The sequence below is a fragment of the Notechis scutatus genome, chromosome 14 (assembly GCF_049901735.1).
Source record: "Notechis scutatus isolate UNSWTSFEM ecotype Mainland chromosome 14, rNotScu1.2, whole genome shotgun sequence".
Lineage (NCBI taxonomy): Eukaryota > Metazoa > Chordata > Lepidosauria > Squamata > Elapidae > Notechis > Notechis scutatus.
The window spans coordinates 5201162-5216350 of NC_142022.1; the positions used below are offsets into that span (position 1 = coordinate 5201162).

At 50.7% G+C, this 15189-nt stretch overlaps 2 protein-coding genes across 5 annotated transcripts; both read right to left on the bottom strand.

Moving 5' to 3' along the window:
• Positions 1–154: 154 nt before the first annotated feature.
• RNASEH2C (ribonuclease H2 subunit C) lies at positions 155–4697 on the bottom strand. Its single transcript, XM_026690326.2, has 4 exons — positions 4491–4697; positions 2731–2843; positions 1416–1535; positions 155–588 (listed from the first exon to the last, which is right to left on the bottom strand). Exons 1-4 carry the CDS (start codon positions 4654–4656, stop codon positions 559–561), a joined length of 429 nt encoding a protein of 142 aa, XP_026546111.1. The 5' UTR covers positions 4657–4697; the 3' UTR covers positions 155–558.
• A 1724-nt stretch (positions 4698–6421) lies between these two features.
• On the bottom strand, positions 6422–12056 carry AP5B1 (adaptor related protein complex 5 subunit beta 1). 4 transcript variants are annotated; one of them, XM_087943530.1, is made up of 3 exons: positions 11992–12056; positions 10688–10848; positions 6422–9118 (listed from the first exon to the last, which is right to left on the bottom strand). In XM_087943530.1, the coding sequence occupies exons 2-3, from the start codon at positions 10838–10840 to the stop codon at positions 6548–6550; spliced, it is 2724 nt and encodes a 907-aa protein (XP_087799656.1). In that variant the 5' UTR covers positions 10841–10848; positions 11992–12056; the 3' UTR covers positions 6422–6547. The 4 variants fall into 4 exon arrangements, with proteins under 4 accessions (XP_087799656.1, XP_087799657.1, XP_087799658.1 ...); XM_087943531.1 differs by lacking the exon at positions 11992–12056 and adding an exon at positions 11226–11392; XM_087943532.1 differs by lacking the exon at positions 11992–12056 and adding an exon at positions 11277–11351.
• Positions 12057–15189: the final 3133 nt, after the last annotated feature.

A 15189-nucleotide genomic window follows, 5' to 3' on the forward strand; every position in this document is an offset into this window, starting at 1 on the left:
TTTCAAGAGAGAAGTTTGCTGTTACGAAATGAAAAGGCCTTGTGGCAACGCTAATTTCTCACAAAAAAGTTGAGGGGGGATTTTTGGCAGTCCCCCCTTCCCCATTCTGTCCCTGAAAGAGTTGATGGAGGAGCCTAAAGTGAGACCATCAGCCCTTTCAAAACGATGAGAAGTTTTATTTGTTGTTTTTGTTTTAAAAATGCCAGAAGTAGAAGGAACACTCAGCAGATACCAAAATTTTAAAACAAGACCCTGTTCGTCTTCAATTGGAAACAAGATGTGCTCAAATCATTAAGGCCCCAGAAGCAAAATAATAATAATTAAAACTCAGCCCAAGATCCACAGAAGGCTGCAATTCTTCCAAGAGGCTGTAAAATAAGCATAAATTGCAAATACAGTTTGGAAGAAAAAAGAAGCAGCAAAGGAACTTCCTTAACGCAGCAAAGAAAGGGTGAAGATTTCTTCCATGTTCTTTTTCACCCAAGTCCGCCTTGTAAAGTCCGAGCACAACGTGTTTTTTTCTCTCCAAGATTCCTTCAGACAATGCTGTGGTCTTCCTCACTCCTCATCGGCCACGGGGGCATGGATCTGTAAGCAGACCCATACAGAGAATCAGTGCCTTGCCTTGTGCCCAAATGCATACAGGTAGTCCTCAACTTACGACCATGTGACGGTTGCATCACTGGGGAAAAAAGTGACGGTCCTCACACTTACGACTGACACAGCATCTCCTTAGTCGCTTAATCAAAATTTGAGCTTTTGGCAACCAGGATGGTCCCAGCGTCACCCGATCTCCACTGGCAATTTTCAAGCGAGCAAAGAGCCAGGTTCGGTTAACGACCATGGCCAAAAAAAAGGTCATAAAATTTGAGCATTACTCTGCATCCGTTAGCAACGGAAGTTTCCGAGTCAAATTGTGCGGTTAAGTCGAGGACTACCTATAAATTTTAGCACAAGAATGAATTCCCATAATCCTGGCGGGTAGGTCTCAAAGAAAGCTAAAAATGAAGCAGGTGCCCAGTAGACGAACGCAATTCAAACCAAGATCCAAGTTTCTAGCCCTCAGGGACACCGTTCAGCTTTTGCTCTGCTTTGTTTCCCGCACTTCTCCCCAAAACCTTTTTGTCTGTCCCGGTATTGTATTTTAAGCACGTTGGTTTGCGTTACCCAGTTAAAAACAGGAAAAATAATAATAACAACCCCATGTGGCTTAATACAGATTTGTGAAACCAGTTTTTGATCCCGCCTCAATCCCGTTTCGCATTTCTGGATCAAACTCTGAACTCGTTGAATGAACTCTTCAGCCAGCGCGGACTTCAACTCCCAGAATCCTCTGGTTAGACCGAGGAACTCTGGGAATTGTAGTCCGGGGGGCGTTTTCTTCTTGATGCAGAAGTCATCAACCCAACACTCACCCCTCGAGCGATCGCTGGCCAGGCGAGAGCCATGACGATTTCATCGCTGTGATTTGGTGTCCGTTCGAGATTCCACACTGTCAGGGAACTGAAAGTCGATTTCACACCCACTTCCCGTTCCTGGATACAGGGAGGGGGGGGGCAAAAAAGGGGATGGTGTTGGAGGGGAGCACTGGATTTATTTGCCCACCCTACCCCAGTGTGGAAGGGTGAGGATAGGAATGACAACGAGGTGAGCTGCTTCAGGAAAAGAATCTTGCAGGCCTGAAAGTCCAAATCTCCCACTGTCTCTTTTACAGTCTGAGAAAGTAGGAAAAGTCCCGTCTGAGTCTGTTGCCCTGCCTGTTATACGTCTGAGGGCTATGCTGTCTCTGACTGTTCCTGGACGAGATCTCTTTGCTCTGTCTCCCAAGGTCTTCCCAACTTCCTCTACATAAAAGCGAAAGGCCACTCACGTATCATCATCAAAATCTCCAGAACCGTAAAGCCTACAAACTTGAAATTTGGCACGTGTGTTCCTCTTGGCTTCTAGGTGCTCACTAAGAAAGGATTTTTCCAAATGACCATCAGAGCATTAGAATTTCCTATATTATTATTTATTATTATTATTATTATTATTATTATTATTATTATTATTATTATTATTATTATTATTAACACATTCTGATGCTAAGGAGTTCTACTCTCCCTCCACACCTGGAAAGAAATCTGCTCCAAATGCAAAACACAAGCAGAGGAGAGGAGTTTCAGTATCACAGCACCAAGCAGCTTTAGTACAGAACAGTTGAGCTAAGTCACGCCCAGGCTCCTTGCTGTCTCCTCCTTACTCACACAGCAAATACTGTTTCAGTTTCCAAATAGCCCTCAAAACTCTCACACACTGACGGGACGCTAGCCAGATGAATACCGATGGATGCTGGTAGGCAGAGGGAGAATCCCCCCCCCCATTTTCCTCCCCCAAAACTAAGCTTGACCACATAGTTTCATAGCGAAGTACGGTTATCGAGCTAGATTTATTCCCCACCCCCCTTTTTATAGTCTCATGTTCTATATGCTGTCTCTTATCTGACAGGGTCTCTTTGCTCCGTCTCCCAAGGTCTTTCCCCCATATCCTTGCAGATGCCAGCACACACACTGAACTCTTTCCATAGATCTAGATCCCCCCCATTTACAGCCTGAGAAATTAGGGAAGGTCTCTTCTGCGCCTCTTTCTCCTCTCATTATGCAGCTGAGGGCTCAGCTGCCTCTTATCTGATGTTCCTTGACCGCTGCCTTCTGCCTTGTGTCTTCCCCACATACCATTCCAGGAACAAACCTTGGACGTTAGGCCTAAGTTGGCCTCTTCCAGCACTAACCCGACGTATCCTTTGGGAAGACAGCTTTCCTTCCCCTTCAGGCTTCGGCCACGGAAGGACACCGAGGCCTCTCCTGGATGAGGGAGATAGGTAGGAGAGAAATCACAGTGATGACATTCGTACAGGCTGCGGCTGCATTCACAAGACCACCTTTTTTGAAACCTATAGCACACTAACCACGATAAATATATATATATAAGAACTGAATCATAAAACACCCACAATAAACTAGAAATACAGCATGCTAATTAAATTGCAAACACACACACACATACGAGAGAGGGAGAGAGATAGGTAGGTAGGTAGGTAGATAGCGATATAGATAGATAGATAGATAGATCCCGATATAGATAGATAGATAGATAGATAGATAGATAGATAGATAGATAAGGTAGATAAGGTAGATAAGGTAGATAGATAGATGAGATGGATGGTGAGATGGATGGATAGATAGATACCAATATAGACAGACAGATAGATACAGATATAGATTGATAGATGAGATGGATGGTGAGATAGATACCGATATAGACAGACAGATAATACTGAGATATAGATAATTTATCTATTATGTATTATTCCACTAATAATTCACCAGCATGAAAATCAATCAAATTGGTGAATTGATCCTCGTATCACACACAAGGGTTTGAAAGCTTAAAAAGGGACCAAAAGGGCCGGATAAACTATATCACAAAAGATAAATCAAGATTAATCTTCATCTATTTAGTACGTTGTGTGAATGCAGCTCCTAGGTTTCACCAACCTAAGCCACTAACCTTAAATTCTGGTGGCCTTTTCTGCTGGACACCGGATATATATATACTGTACATATTTTAAAATGGGAGTAAAATTGATTTTTTAAAGTTTATTTTGATTTGTCAATCGCTTACAAGATAACAGGTGTAAATATAAACATAGTTATGAATACATGAAATGGGTACATGTAAGAAAAATAAAAGAAACAATAGGACAGGGACGGTAGGCACGTTGGTGCGCTTATGCCTGCCCCCTACAGACCTCTTAGGAAAGGGGTGAGGTCCATAGTAGTTGGTGGTCAAGTCTTGGAAAATCCCTTTTTTTAAATTTGGAGGGAGGGAGGGAGGTTTTGAGGCAGGGACCAGATTCTATCTCCATCTTATTATAAAATGCAAAGGGAGAAATTTGAGAGACATCTCAAATGTTTCAAGGGCACAGGAGGTCCCAGTTCTGGAACAATAAGCCAGGATTAAACTGAAGCCTGCATGCAAAGGAAAGCTGCTCCCACCAACCCAGTTTTTCTCAGGCTTGGCAGCTGAACTCAACCCCCCTCCCCCCCCCAGAATTTGCTGGCGGGAGCATCATGGGAGTTGAAGTCCTCCCAACCCCCAAGCTTGAGAAACGCCGCGCCAAGCAAGGCCGGAGTCCCATTCACGCAGCGCAACAATTCCGGAATCTCAAGGCGGATTCGCCAGGAGGGCCGAGGTCCCAGTGCTCGGATGGGATCGCATCCTGGACGACCAGCCAGGCAAACGGGGGGAGGAGGGGTTGCAGCTCCCCCCGAACTGGGGTTGCAACGTCCTCCAAGCTGGAGGGCGCCCGGTTGCAGAAGCTGGTCCCGCGCAAGGGAGAAAGGAAGCGGGGGGGGGGGGGGAAGGTCGGTTCAGGTCCGCCGCTTTGCAGCTTTTTGCAACCCCGGCGGGACTTCGCTGCTGCAGCCCCTGCAGCCCCGCGCGCCTACCGTCTGGCCCCTCTGGATGGCGGCGCACGGCGGGCGCAAAGTAGCGCTCCACGGCGGCGGGGCCCTGGTGCTGGACGGAGCAAGGGAGAAGATGCAGGGGGTCCCGGGGCGCCCCCGGCAGGGAAGCCAGCGCCAGCCGCGCTGCGCCCCGCTCTTCGCCCGCCATGGAGAGCCTCGCGCGCCTCGCCGGCTCCGCCCCGGCCAGGGATCCACCCCCGGGTGGGAGGAGATCCTCCCTCGCCCAGGGATCTACTCCTGGATTGGTAGGAAATCCTCTCACCCAGATCTACTCCTAGGTTGGTGGGAGAGATCCTCTCACCCAGGTCTACTCCTAGGTTAGAGAAATCCTCCCTTGCCCAGGGATCTACTCCTGGATTGGTAGGAAATCCTCTCACCCAGATCTACTCCTAGGTTAGAGAGATCCTCCTCGCCCAGGGATCTACTCCTGGATTGGTAGGAAATCCTCTCACCCAGATCTACTCCTAGGTTGGTGGGAGATCCTCTCACCCAGGGATCTACTCCTAGGTTGGTGGGAGATCCTTCCTTGCCCAGGGATCTACTCCTGGATTGGTAGGAAATCCCCTCACCCAGATCTACTCCAAGGTTAGAGAGATCATCCCTTGCCCAGGGATCTACTCCTGGATTGGTAGGAAATCCTCTCACCCAGATCTACTCCTAGGTTAGAGAGATCCTCCCTTGCCCAGGGATCTACTCCTGGATTGGTAGGAAACCCTCTCACCCAGATCTACTCCTAGGTTAGAGAGATCCTCCTCGCCCAGGGATCTACTCCTGGATTGGTAGGAAGCCCTCTCACCCAGATCTACTCCTAGGTTGGTGGGAGATCCTCCTCACCCAGGGATCTACTCCTAGGTTGGTGGGAGATCCTGCCTCGCCCAGGATCTTCTACTGGATTGGTGGGAGAGATCCTCTCACCCAGATCTACTCCTAGGTTAGAGAGATCCCCCTTGCCCAGGGATCTACTCTTGGATTGGTAGGAAATCCTCTCACCCAGATCTACTCTTACATTGGTGGGAGATCCTCCCTCACTCAGGGATCTACTCCTAGATTGGTGGGAGATCCTCCCTCTCCCAGGGATCTACTCCTAGGTTGGTGGGAGAGATCCTCCCTCGCCCAGGGATCTACTCCTGGATTGGTAGGAAATCCTCTCAGACTTACTCTTAGGTTGGTGGGAGATCCTCCTTCACCTAGGGATCTACTCCTAGGTTTGTGGGAGATCCTCCCTCACCCAGGGATCTACTCCTGGATTGGTGGGAGATCCTCTCACTCAGACTTTCTCTTAGGTTGGTGGGATCTACTCCCCCCAGGGAGGGAGGGATCCTTAAGATAACATAAAGGAGCTCTATAGGGCTGGGGGATTCTGGGAGTTGAAGTCCAGCTGTCTTAAAATGTCCATTTTGGGGGGGGGGGGGAACCACAACTCTAAATCAAACCAATCGCTTTCCTTGGACCTTTATTGATCTGCTTTTGCACAACGCATGAATCTGAGAGCGAAATGGGCGGCTCGTCCTTCAGCACAAAGTAGCAACTATCTTAGCCTGTTGTGCCTGTTGTTGTCCCCTCAAGACTCAACTTAGTTTGTAGATTTGAGTCGTAGGTGTCACTCCGTTCCCCGTTTCCCTCCACTTCTGTCACGGGGATCCAATCTTGGGTCACTTTTAAGACTTGTGGACTTCAACTCCCAGAATTCCCCAGCCAGCACGACTTCTTCCTGCTGCTGTCAACTCCGCCCCAGCCAGGGAGCCACCCCTCCCTCGGGAAACCCTCCCTCGGAATTCTGGGAGTTGAAGTCCACAGGTCTTCAAAGCAGCCAAGGTTCGGCCCGTCTGGACTCCGTCAAATCTAAATGCAACACTGGGCCTCCCCAAATCTCTTCCTCCTCCTCCTCCTCTGTCCAATTCACCACACTGGGGTTGCCAAAGGTCATTTCTTTATTGGGAACCTTTCTGAGAAATTTTCGAATTCCACCCAAAAGCAGGTGAGAGCGACTAACCTTGTTCCCATCAGCCCTCCCTTCCCTCACAGGAGGCCTTGCGCTGTCAGCTGGCCTTCCCCAGACTCTGCAAATAGTGGTTAAGGCAGGGCAGGAGCTTCCAGTTGTCGGTGCGGATGCTCACCCGGGCCGCATCGTCCACACTCCGCACCTGGAGCAGGATGTGATCCCGCGGAGGTAAAGTCAGGGCGATCCTATACTCGTCGCCTTCCTCAGACAGGATATACCTGCCAAAGGGGTCGCGCACTAAGCCTTCTAAGGATCGGGGCGACAGGGGCCAAACCGTGAGGCTCTCGGCGTGCGCCTCTTTGGCGTCGGGGTGCAGGCGCCGCCAGAGCGCATCGAAAAGTTGGCGACGTTTCTCTGGGGACCAGGAGGAGACCGGCAGGGGTAGGAAAAGATCTGGGAAGGCCACGTCCAGATTTTCAAGCTGGCTCCAACGCGTCAGTCCGTCTTGCGTCGTATAAAGGGCGGAAACGTTCAGCCGTGTCGGGTACGGGCAATGAGGCTGCAGCGTCAGTTTCACTGTCGGGGACGGGCGATGGGCGGAAAAGCACGGGATGCAGAGTTCGGGCACCGGCTCGTAATGCTGGCTGGCGCAGGTGAACCGAAGCACCATGCAGAGGAGGAGTTCGTAAGGAGGCGTGCCAGGCCCCGCAGGGACCAGCCGGTATGCCAAACTGAGCCGCGAGGGAGAGCGGTCCGCCAGCAACCACTGGCAGTACCCGTCTACCTCCTGCTCGGCGGGAGGAACCGCCGGGGCATCCTCTGTAATCTCGACACGCTGTAGCTTCAAAGGGGCCAGATCCACCGGGTGGACAGTCAACGCAGCGACGAAGCTCTCGCTGTCGGCAACGATGGACGAGGAGAGCGACCGAGTCTTGATGGGACCTTCGGGGACCAGGACGGACCTTAATTTTTCAGCCGAAAGGTTGGTGAGGAGCGTGTAATAAAAGCCAGCCCGGTCTTGGACGTCCACATCGGTGTGGCTCAGGGAGATGGCATGCAGGAGGGCCGCCAGCCGGGACAGGGCAGGCGATGGGTGAAGCACCATTAGGTTGCGGCAAACGCTGAGAAGGATCTGGCCAGAGCGCCAATCCCCAAGTTTCCCCGAGGCGACCAGACGCGCTAAGAAGTGCATGGTGCTCGCTTGGGGAACGTCCTTCTCCTTCGCCAGCCGGGCTAAAATCTTGAGATGCCAACTTAGGTCGTCCTCTCGCAAGGGGACGCTCACGACAAATTCTTGCAGGGCCTGAGCGAGGGTCCTGGCCCAACTGGACTCCTCCAGCCTCTTCCACGCCTCATCCAACAGATTGATGATGTTCGGGGCTAAGGTGCAGTTGTGACGGTAGAGATCCAGCAGGCACCAGGTCAGTTCCGCCATGGGCTGGGCCTGCGAGCCGAAATATTGGGCAAAAATGAAGGCTGCTTGGAAGAAAAGGCGCGTGGCGTCCAATCCTCCGTCTCGGGCCACCAGGCCTCCAAGGGCCAGGACATGCTCCAGGAGGTAGCCCGCTCCACGTTCGGCACTGGGCCCCTCATTTTCCATGCACACGAGGCACAGCAGATTCATCCGGGCCAGGACGGTCCCCTGATCTTGGAAGAACCCGGGGAAAAGGCCCGAGGTAGCTCGCGGCGTGAGCAGGACCGGCAGCCGCTCGTCGGTTCCTGAAACCAGTGGCCGGTTTTCGGGGAAGTGCAAAAGACAATCCAAGTGGAAAAGCTTCACGGCATCCGGGAGAGCCGGGTGCTGCGCCAGTCCCACCAGGTGTCGCAGGAGGAAGGACTCGTCCTCGGTGGTGAAGAGACTATCGGTGAAGAGCGATTTCAGCTGCAGGAGGGCATGCTCCAGAGTCACGCTGGCTGTGCCGAAGAGACGGGCCAGCTGGGCTTTGAAAATGGCGGGCGACTGGGTGCGCACGACGCTCACCGCCTGAGCCAGGTGGCACAGGAGGTGGCTCTGGGCCGCGGAGGTTAAGAGATAGCTGCTCTCCAGAAGAGCTGAGAGCACCAGTTTTAGCTCCTTGAGGTCCGCGGCGGATGGCAAGAGGACCAGCTGGTCAAGGGCCGCCGGCGAGAGCTTGCCGACTTCCTTTGTAGCCTCCCACACCAGCTCTCCGTTGCTTGCCAGAAGGTCCCCCAGGCAACCTTGCCCATTCTGGGCCAGGAGGAAGATGGCGTTCCGCAGCGCCACGCCGTACAGCAGGGTGTACCCCTGGTGGACACTCGAGACCTCCTGCTGTTGCAGAGACCGCAGGATTTCCAGCCGGTGCAACAGGAACCCCGAGTAGCAGCTCTCCAGCTCTCGAAGGCACTCGCACGCTGCGGCGCGGATGGGCCGCTCGGCCACTCCCCCGCGGCTGTCGTTCAGGTCGGACACCAGGTGGAGCAGTACGGAGAGCAGTTCGTGTGAGGTCGGGCAGTCTTCGGCCAGGCTGTCGGTCGCCACCAGCACCGTCTCTGCGGCGAAGAGCAGGGAGCGACGGAGGCCGACGTGCTTGGGGGAGAGGCTGAGCTGGGCAAAGAGGGAGAGGAAGGAGGCTGCGGCTTCCCGACCCGTCTTGGCATCGGGGCACAGCAGGGTGGGATAGTCCAAGAATAAGGACAGGATCGAGAGCTGCAAGACAAGAAAAAAGAGCCGTCGGGGACGATGGGGAGGGATGTCGAGGCAGCCAGACCATGGGGAACCTCAGCAGCTTCAAGAGAGATGGACTTCGACTCCCAGAATTCCTCAGCCCATGTTCTTTAATGTCTGGCTTTCAACTCCCACAATTCTCCAGCCAGTAGGTTTTAATGTCCAACTCCCAGAATTCTCCATTTAGCATGCTTTAAGAGGGGTGAATTCCCTACCCAGAGTCCTTTAAGAGGGGTGGACTTCAACTCCCAGAATTCCCTAGCCCAGGGGTCTTCAAACTTGACAGCTTGAAGACTTATGGACTTCCAACTCCCACAATTCCTCCTCTAGTCATGTTAGCTCAGGAATTCTGGGAGTTGAAGTCCACAAGTCTTAAACCTGCCAAGTTGGAAGACCCTTGTGATAGATGATAGATAGATAGATAGATAGATAGATAGATAGATAGATAGATAGATAGATAGAGATGGAAGGAAGGAAGGAAGGAAGGAAGGAAGGAAGGAAGGAAGGAAGGAAGGATGGATGGATGGATGGATGGATGGATGGATAGAGATAAAAGGAAGGAAGGAAGGAAGGAAGGAAGGAAGGAAGGAAGGAAAGATAGATAGATAGATAGATAGATAGATAGATAGATAGATAGATAGATATAGATGGAAGGAAGGAAAGAAGGAAGGAAGGAAGGAAGGAAGGATGGATGGATGGATGGATGGATAGATAGAGATAAAAGGAAGGAAGGAAGGAAGGAAGGAAAGATAGAGATAGATAAAAGGAAGGAAGGAAAGGAAGGAAGGAAGGAAAGATAGATAGATAGATAGATAGATAGATAGATAGATAGATAGATAGATAGATAGATAGATAGATAGATAGATACGGTAGGTAGGTACGGAGAGAGATGATAGATCAGGGGTCTTTCAAACTTGACAGCTTTATGGCTTGTGGACTTCAGCTCCCAGAATTCCTCCTTCAGTCATGTTAGCTCAGGAATTCTGGGAGTCGAAGTCCACAAGCCTTAAACTTGTCAAATTTGAAGACTCTTGCCCTAACCCAGGGGGTCTGCAACTTTAAACACTCAAAAGAGCCATTTGGACCCGTTTCCCACAGAAAAGAAAGCACCGGGAGCCAATAATTTAGCAAGCGGTGTGACTGGGTAGGTGTAGACAACTCAACATCACTCACTCCCACCCAGTCACCCCCTGCTCTGGAATATGGAGTGACGGGGAAGGGAGGGACCAGCCAGTGGTGGGAGGAGCCAACAGGGAGCCGCAGCAGAGGGCCAAAAGAGCCACACGTGGCTCCAGAGCCACAGTTTGCAGACCCTTGCCCTAACCCATGTAGTTTTAAGTGGGTGGACTTCGACTCCCAGAATTCCCCAGCCAGCATGCTTTAGGAGGGGTAAATTCCTTACCCAGCATCCTTTAAGAGGGGTGGACTTTAACTCCCAGAATCCCTCAGCTCTTCTGCTGGCCAGGGCCTTCTGGGAATTAAAACCCACCCACTTAAAAAAAAAGTTTCCACGCGTCATTTTGGTCACCTAAGCACAGGGCCTTGGCTTACCTTGATGGCTTCTCCCAGCTTTTCGCTCCGCAGTTCATTCCACAGGTCGGCCGCCAAGGTGTCCGCGGCCCCGTGGGATAAGAGGAAGGCCGTGGGGGACCCCCGGAAAGCATCCACGGTAGCAGTCCAGCTCTCTCCGCCTCTGGAGCCCATGGCCAAGACTGGGAGACACACACACATCAGAGATTGTTATGGGAAGGAAGGAAGCAAGCAGGTGTCTGCTAAAAGTACAGGCAGTCCTTGACTTGCAACAGTTGGTTCAAAGTTAGGACACTGAAAAAAGTGACTCCTGTTTTTCACAGTTACGACCTTTACGGCACTTCTATGACCAGGTTTTCATACTTATGACTATTGCTGGATCCCTGGGGTCCCGTGATCCCCTTTTGCGACCTCCCGAGAAGTAAAATCCCCGGGGCAAAGCCAGGTTCACTTAATGACCGGGTTAGTCACATCCACTACCGGGAGGGAGGGGGGAATTCGCTTAACGACGGTTGGCCAAAAGGCCATCAAAGGGGGCGAAACTCAACCCATGTCTCACTTAACACTCAAATGTTGGGCTCTGGCGTGGTCCTAAGTCGAGGTTTACCACCTGTCCTCGGTTTTGGATCCGAATCCAGACGATTTCTAGGCCAGGACAACCCAAACGGGCCTCTTTTGAATCTCGCTTCGGATTTGTTTGCGCGGACGATCGACTCGCTCTAGTCCAGGGGTCTCCAACCTTAGCAACTTTAAGACTTGTGGACTTCAACTCCCAGAATTCTCAGCCAGCAAAGCTGGCTGAGGAATTCTGGGAGTTGAAGTCCACAAGTCTTAAAGTTGCTAAGGTTGGAGACCCCTGCTCTAGTCTACTATAGTAGAGTGCGCAAGGGAGGGGGTGATCGCGGGAGATCCGCGCATGCGCCCGGAGAGGTTCAGCAGCTGGAACAACCCCCTCCCTGGTGGCGCCCGCGGGCGCCCAGGGCTTCTCCTGCGCTCCCAAGCAAAGGCAAACCAAGTTATGGAGCGGCTGAAAGGAGCGATAGGGGCCCAGGTGGGCCGGGGTCTCTCTCCCTCACTGCCCTGCTCCCTTCCCAAGCCCCCTGCCCCGTTCCTCGCTTCTCTGGACCCCCACCCAAGCTCGGGAGGATCGGTGGGACCCAGAGCGCAATTTTGCAAATTTCCAAACGCCCCACCGGCCTTTGCAATGCAGCCCCCGGCCCGGGAAGACCCCCCAGGCCCGCAGACGCCCCTCCGGGCCTTCGGAGCACCAAGGCCAGGCTGCTTTCCTCGCCCACCGCTCCCCAAAAGCCACGCAGCGTCCCGACCTGGGCTCCCCCGCCGCCGCCGCTGGCTTGCAGACCTCCGCCGCTCGCTTCCGTGTTCCTTTGGCGGCGATTCCGCGGCGGCGCGCTAGAGGGCGTGCGAGGAACGGAGACCCGCGCCAAGTCGGATTTACCAGGCGGGGGAATTAATTCGGATTTAAGAATAAAATAAAATAAAAAGAATGTAGTGGTTTCGCACGGCCTGCATTGCTCCTTGGCTTGCAGAGGCATCGTTTGTGGCACCAAAGCAGCCCCAGTGTATGAATTTAGGTGATCCCCGACTTATGACCACAATTGAGCCTGTTATGAAGTGGGACATTTGATGAATTTTGCTCCATTTTACCAACCTTCTTGCCGCAGCTAATTGAATCGCTGCCTTCCACAAACGAGTAACCAGGTTGTTAAGTGAATCTGGCTTTCCCCTTTGACTTGGCTGATTAGGTCACTAAAGCGGATTGCGTGCCTCGGCGATCGTCATAAATATGAACCAGTGGCCACGCGTCTGAATTTTTTAAAAAAATATATATTTTATTGTTTATAACTATAAACATCAAACACAATGCAACTGTTCTGGCATTAATCTGCCATACATACAAAAATATTACTAAACCATTAACATTCATATTATTAGTACAATATTCATAATCTAGGTCTATTTATTGTCGCTATTTTTGTTCCGACCTTCCCTTCTCTTCTGCAACCATTGATAAAGTAACATCCTACTATTCCGATTCCCCCTTATTTTTCAGTTCTAAAGTTAGCCTATCAAGTTTTGCACAAGCCAATATTTCCCTTACTATCTCTCTTTCTGGTGGTGGATTTTGATTCTTCCAGACCAATATTGTACACAGACCATTCTCGCCGCTGTCAGTACGTGTATTATTCAATAATGCTATATACCTTTGCTGTGACTTTCTGTCGTTATTCCTAAAAGGAATAGTTCTGGCTTAAATTGAATATATTCGCCACGCGTCTGAATTTTGATCGTGTGGCCGCAGGGATGCTGCATAACGGTCGTTAAGTGTGAAAAACCGGTCCTAAATCCCTTCCCCCCCCCAGTGCCATTATAAACTTTGAACGGTCACTAAATGAACTGTTGTAAGTTGAGGACTACCTGTATTTCAGGTGGAGTTGTATAAATATTAATCAGCTCCTTTACAACCTTAACTTCAAGGGAAAAAAGTTTTCCCAGCTCATTAAGAGGATAATGTATGTATGAAGCTTTTTTTTGTTTTTTTGAGAGTCATCTCTACGCTGCCTAAAACCGTAATAATCGCTTTATTCATTCACTTCCCAGTTTGTGTCTTGCAAGAATACTTTTAGAACGCCACACCTCTGTTTATTTCTTGCTGGCATATTTTGCCATATTTTATTCTGTTTCAGGCTTTGCCCAATGGAACCTAACTGCTTCTGCAACACGGAAACCGCACGTTGCTCTCTAAGGAATGGAATGGAATATACCGTAGAATAGAAGACGAGAGAAGAGTTGAGTGGGAAGGGACCTTGGAGGTCATCTAGTCCAACCCCTCTCTCACCCAAGCAGACCCTACACCATTCCTGACAAATGGGCAGCCCAGTCTCTTCTTGAAAGCCTCCAGGGATGAAGCTCCCACAACTTCTGAAGCCAACTTGGATTGATTGCTCTCACAGTCAGAAAATGTCTCCTTATTTCGAGGTTGAATCTCTCCTTGTTCAGTTTCCACCCATTCTTCCTTGTCTGGCCTTCAGGGGAGGCTTTGGAGAATAGCTTGACCTCCTTCCTCCTCTCTGGGGCAGCCCCTCAAATATTGGAAGGCTGCTCTCCTGTCTCGCCTGGTCCTTCTCTTCCCTAGACTAGCCATGCTCCTCATCATATTTTTTCATAAGAGGAAAAGAAACAGTCTAGACCACGGTCAGATCAAAGATCTGTCAGCCCTAATTTGAATTTCTAACTTGGAAATCCTTGTCGGGCAAGCCCAGATGATCCACCCAGGCCAAGAGCTAGATTTGTTTCGACCTTGTCTCAAAGCCCTCTCTGAGATCCTTTAGACTAAACCATTGCTTGTTTAACTGTGGTCTGTTGAGTAAACCCACAACTGACTGGGTTGCCCTGATGTCCTGGAGCTGGATAGCAACCCTCAACTGACAATCGTTCATGTAGGGACTGTTAGAAGTTGTAAGGGCACTGGGGAAAAAAAGTGACTTATAGCCAGTCTTTGCACTTATGACCGTTGCAACATTCCCAACAGTTGCACGTACAAACTTTTCGGTGCTTGGCAAGGAGCAGCAGGTATTCAGGATGGTTGCATTCTGGGGTCATCATGGGATGGCTGGTTTGAGACTTTCCCAGCTGGCTTCCAAGAAGCAAAATCAACTGGAGAAGTCAGATTCTTTTAATGTTTAATTCTTTTTGTTAGTGTTTTAAATGTGGTTTTATATTCTATAAACTGCCTTGAGTTGCCATGGGCGAATAGGCGGCATTATAAATTCAATAAATGAATGAATGAATGAATGAATGAATGAATGAATGATTCGTTTAACAACCGTGGCCAAAAAAACCCCAAACCAGATCGTTAAAATCAAGCCTGACTTTAAACTGTTCAAAATATCTCTTTGCGGGCCTGCTGTTGGGAGAGGAAAGATTCACCGGAGGCATCCTCAACATGTGCAGAGTGCAAAACACGGCCTGACAGGAGTCAGGACCGGCCCCTTTGGAAGGACGGCTTGTCTGCCTGGGGTTTTTTTTTTTGGGTGGGGGGGGAAGCACATGAAACGGTTTTGTGAACTGTTAGCAGGCCGTACGCAACGAAACTGCTACAAGCCACGGCTTGTTCTCTCGTCACCTGCACCCGGGGCCCAGGAGGCATTGCAAGCCGACTTCTCCTTCAGCCGTTGTGCCGGTTTTAATCGGCAGCCCCAGCCTGTCTGCCTGGCATAAATCTTGCAGCGAACGGGACTTTTGTTCCGTACAAAACGGGTTTACCAAAAAATCTGGATGCAAACCGAAGTTCAGTGGCACAGAGGTCTCCCATTTCAGCATTGGAAATAGTCCTCAACTTACAGCTGTCTGTTTAGTGACGGTTCCGAGTTACCGCGGCACTGGGAAAAAACCGTGATTTACAACTGCTCCTCCCGCTTACAACCGACAGTCCCGTGATCGGAATTCAGGCCCTGGGCAACCCGCATCTATTTAGTGATGGTTGCAGGAATACCTGAGTGGTG

What these genes read in the sequence shown, in the direction of transcription:
- AP5B1 (XM_087943529.1), bottom strand. Translation starts at nt 10,867, where the DNA reads ATGTGTGTGTGTCTCCCAGTCTTGGCCATGGGCTCCAGAGGCGGAGAG. An exon ending in AGCTGGGAGAAGCCATCAAG is followed by an intron (nt 9,119 to 10,687) that starts GTAAGCCAAGGC and finishes CTTGTCTTGCAG; the next exon opens with CTCTCGATCCTGTCCTTATT.
- RNASEH2C (XM_026690326.2), bottom strand. Translation starts at nt 4,656, where the DNA reads ATGGCGGGCGAAGAGCGGGGCGCAGCGCGGCTGGCGCTGGCTTCCCTG. An exon ending in CCATCCAGAGGGGCCAGACG is followed by an intron (nt 2,844 to 4,490) that starts GTAGGCGCGCGG and finishes TCCCTCATCCAG; the next exon opens with GAGAGGCCTCGGTGTCCTTC. An exon ending in GGCCAGCGATCGCTCGAGGG is followed by an intron (nt 589 to 1,415) that starts GTGAGTGTTGGG and finishes GTCTGCTTACAG; the next exon opens with ATCCATGCCCCCGTGGCCGA.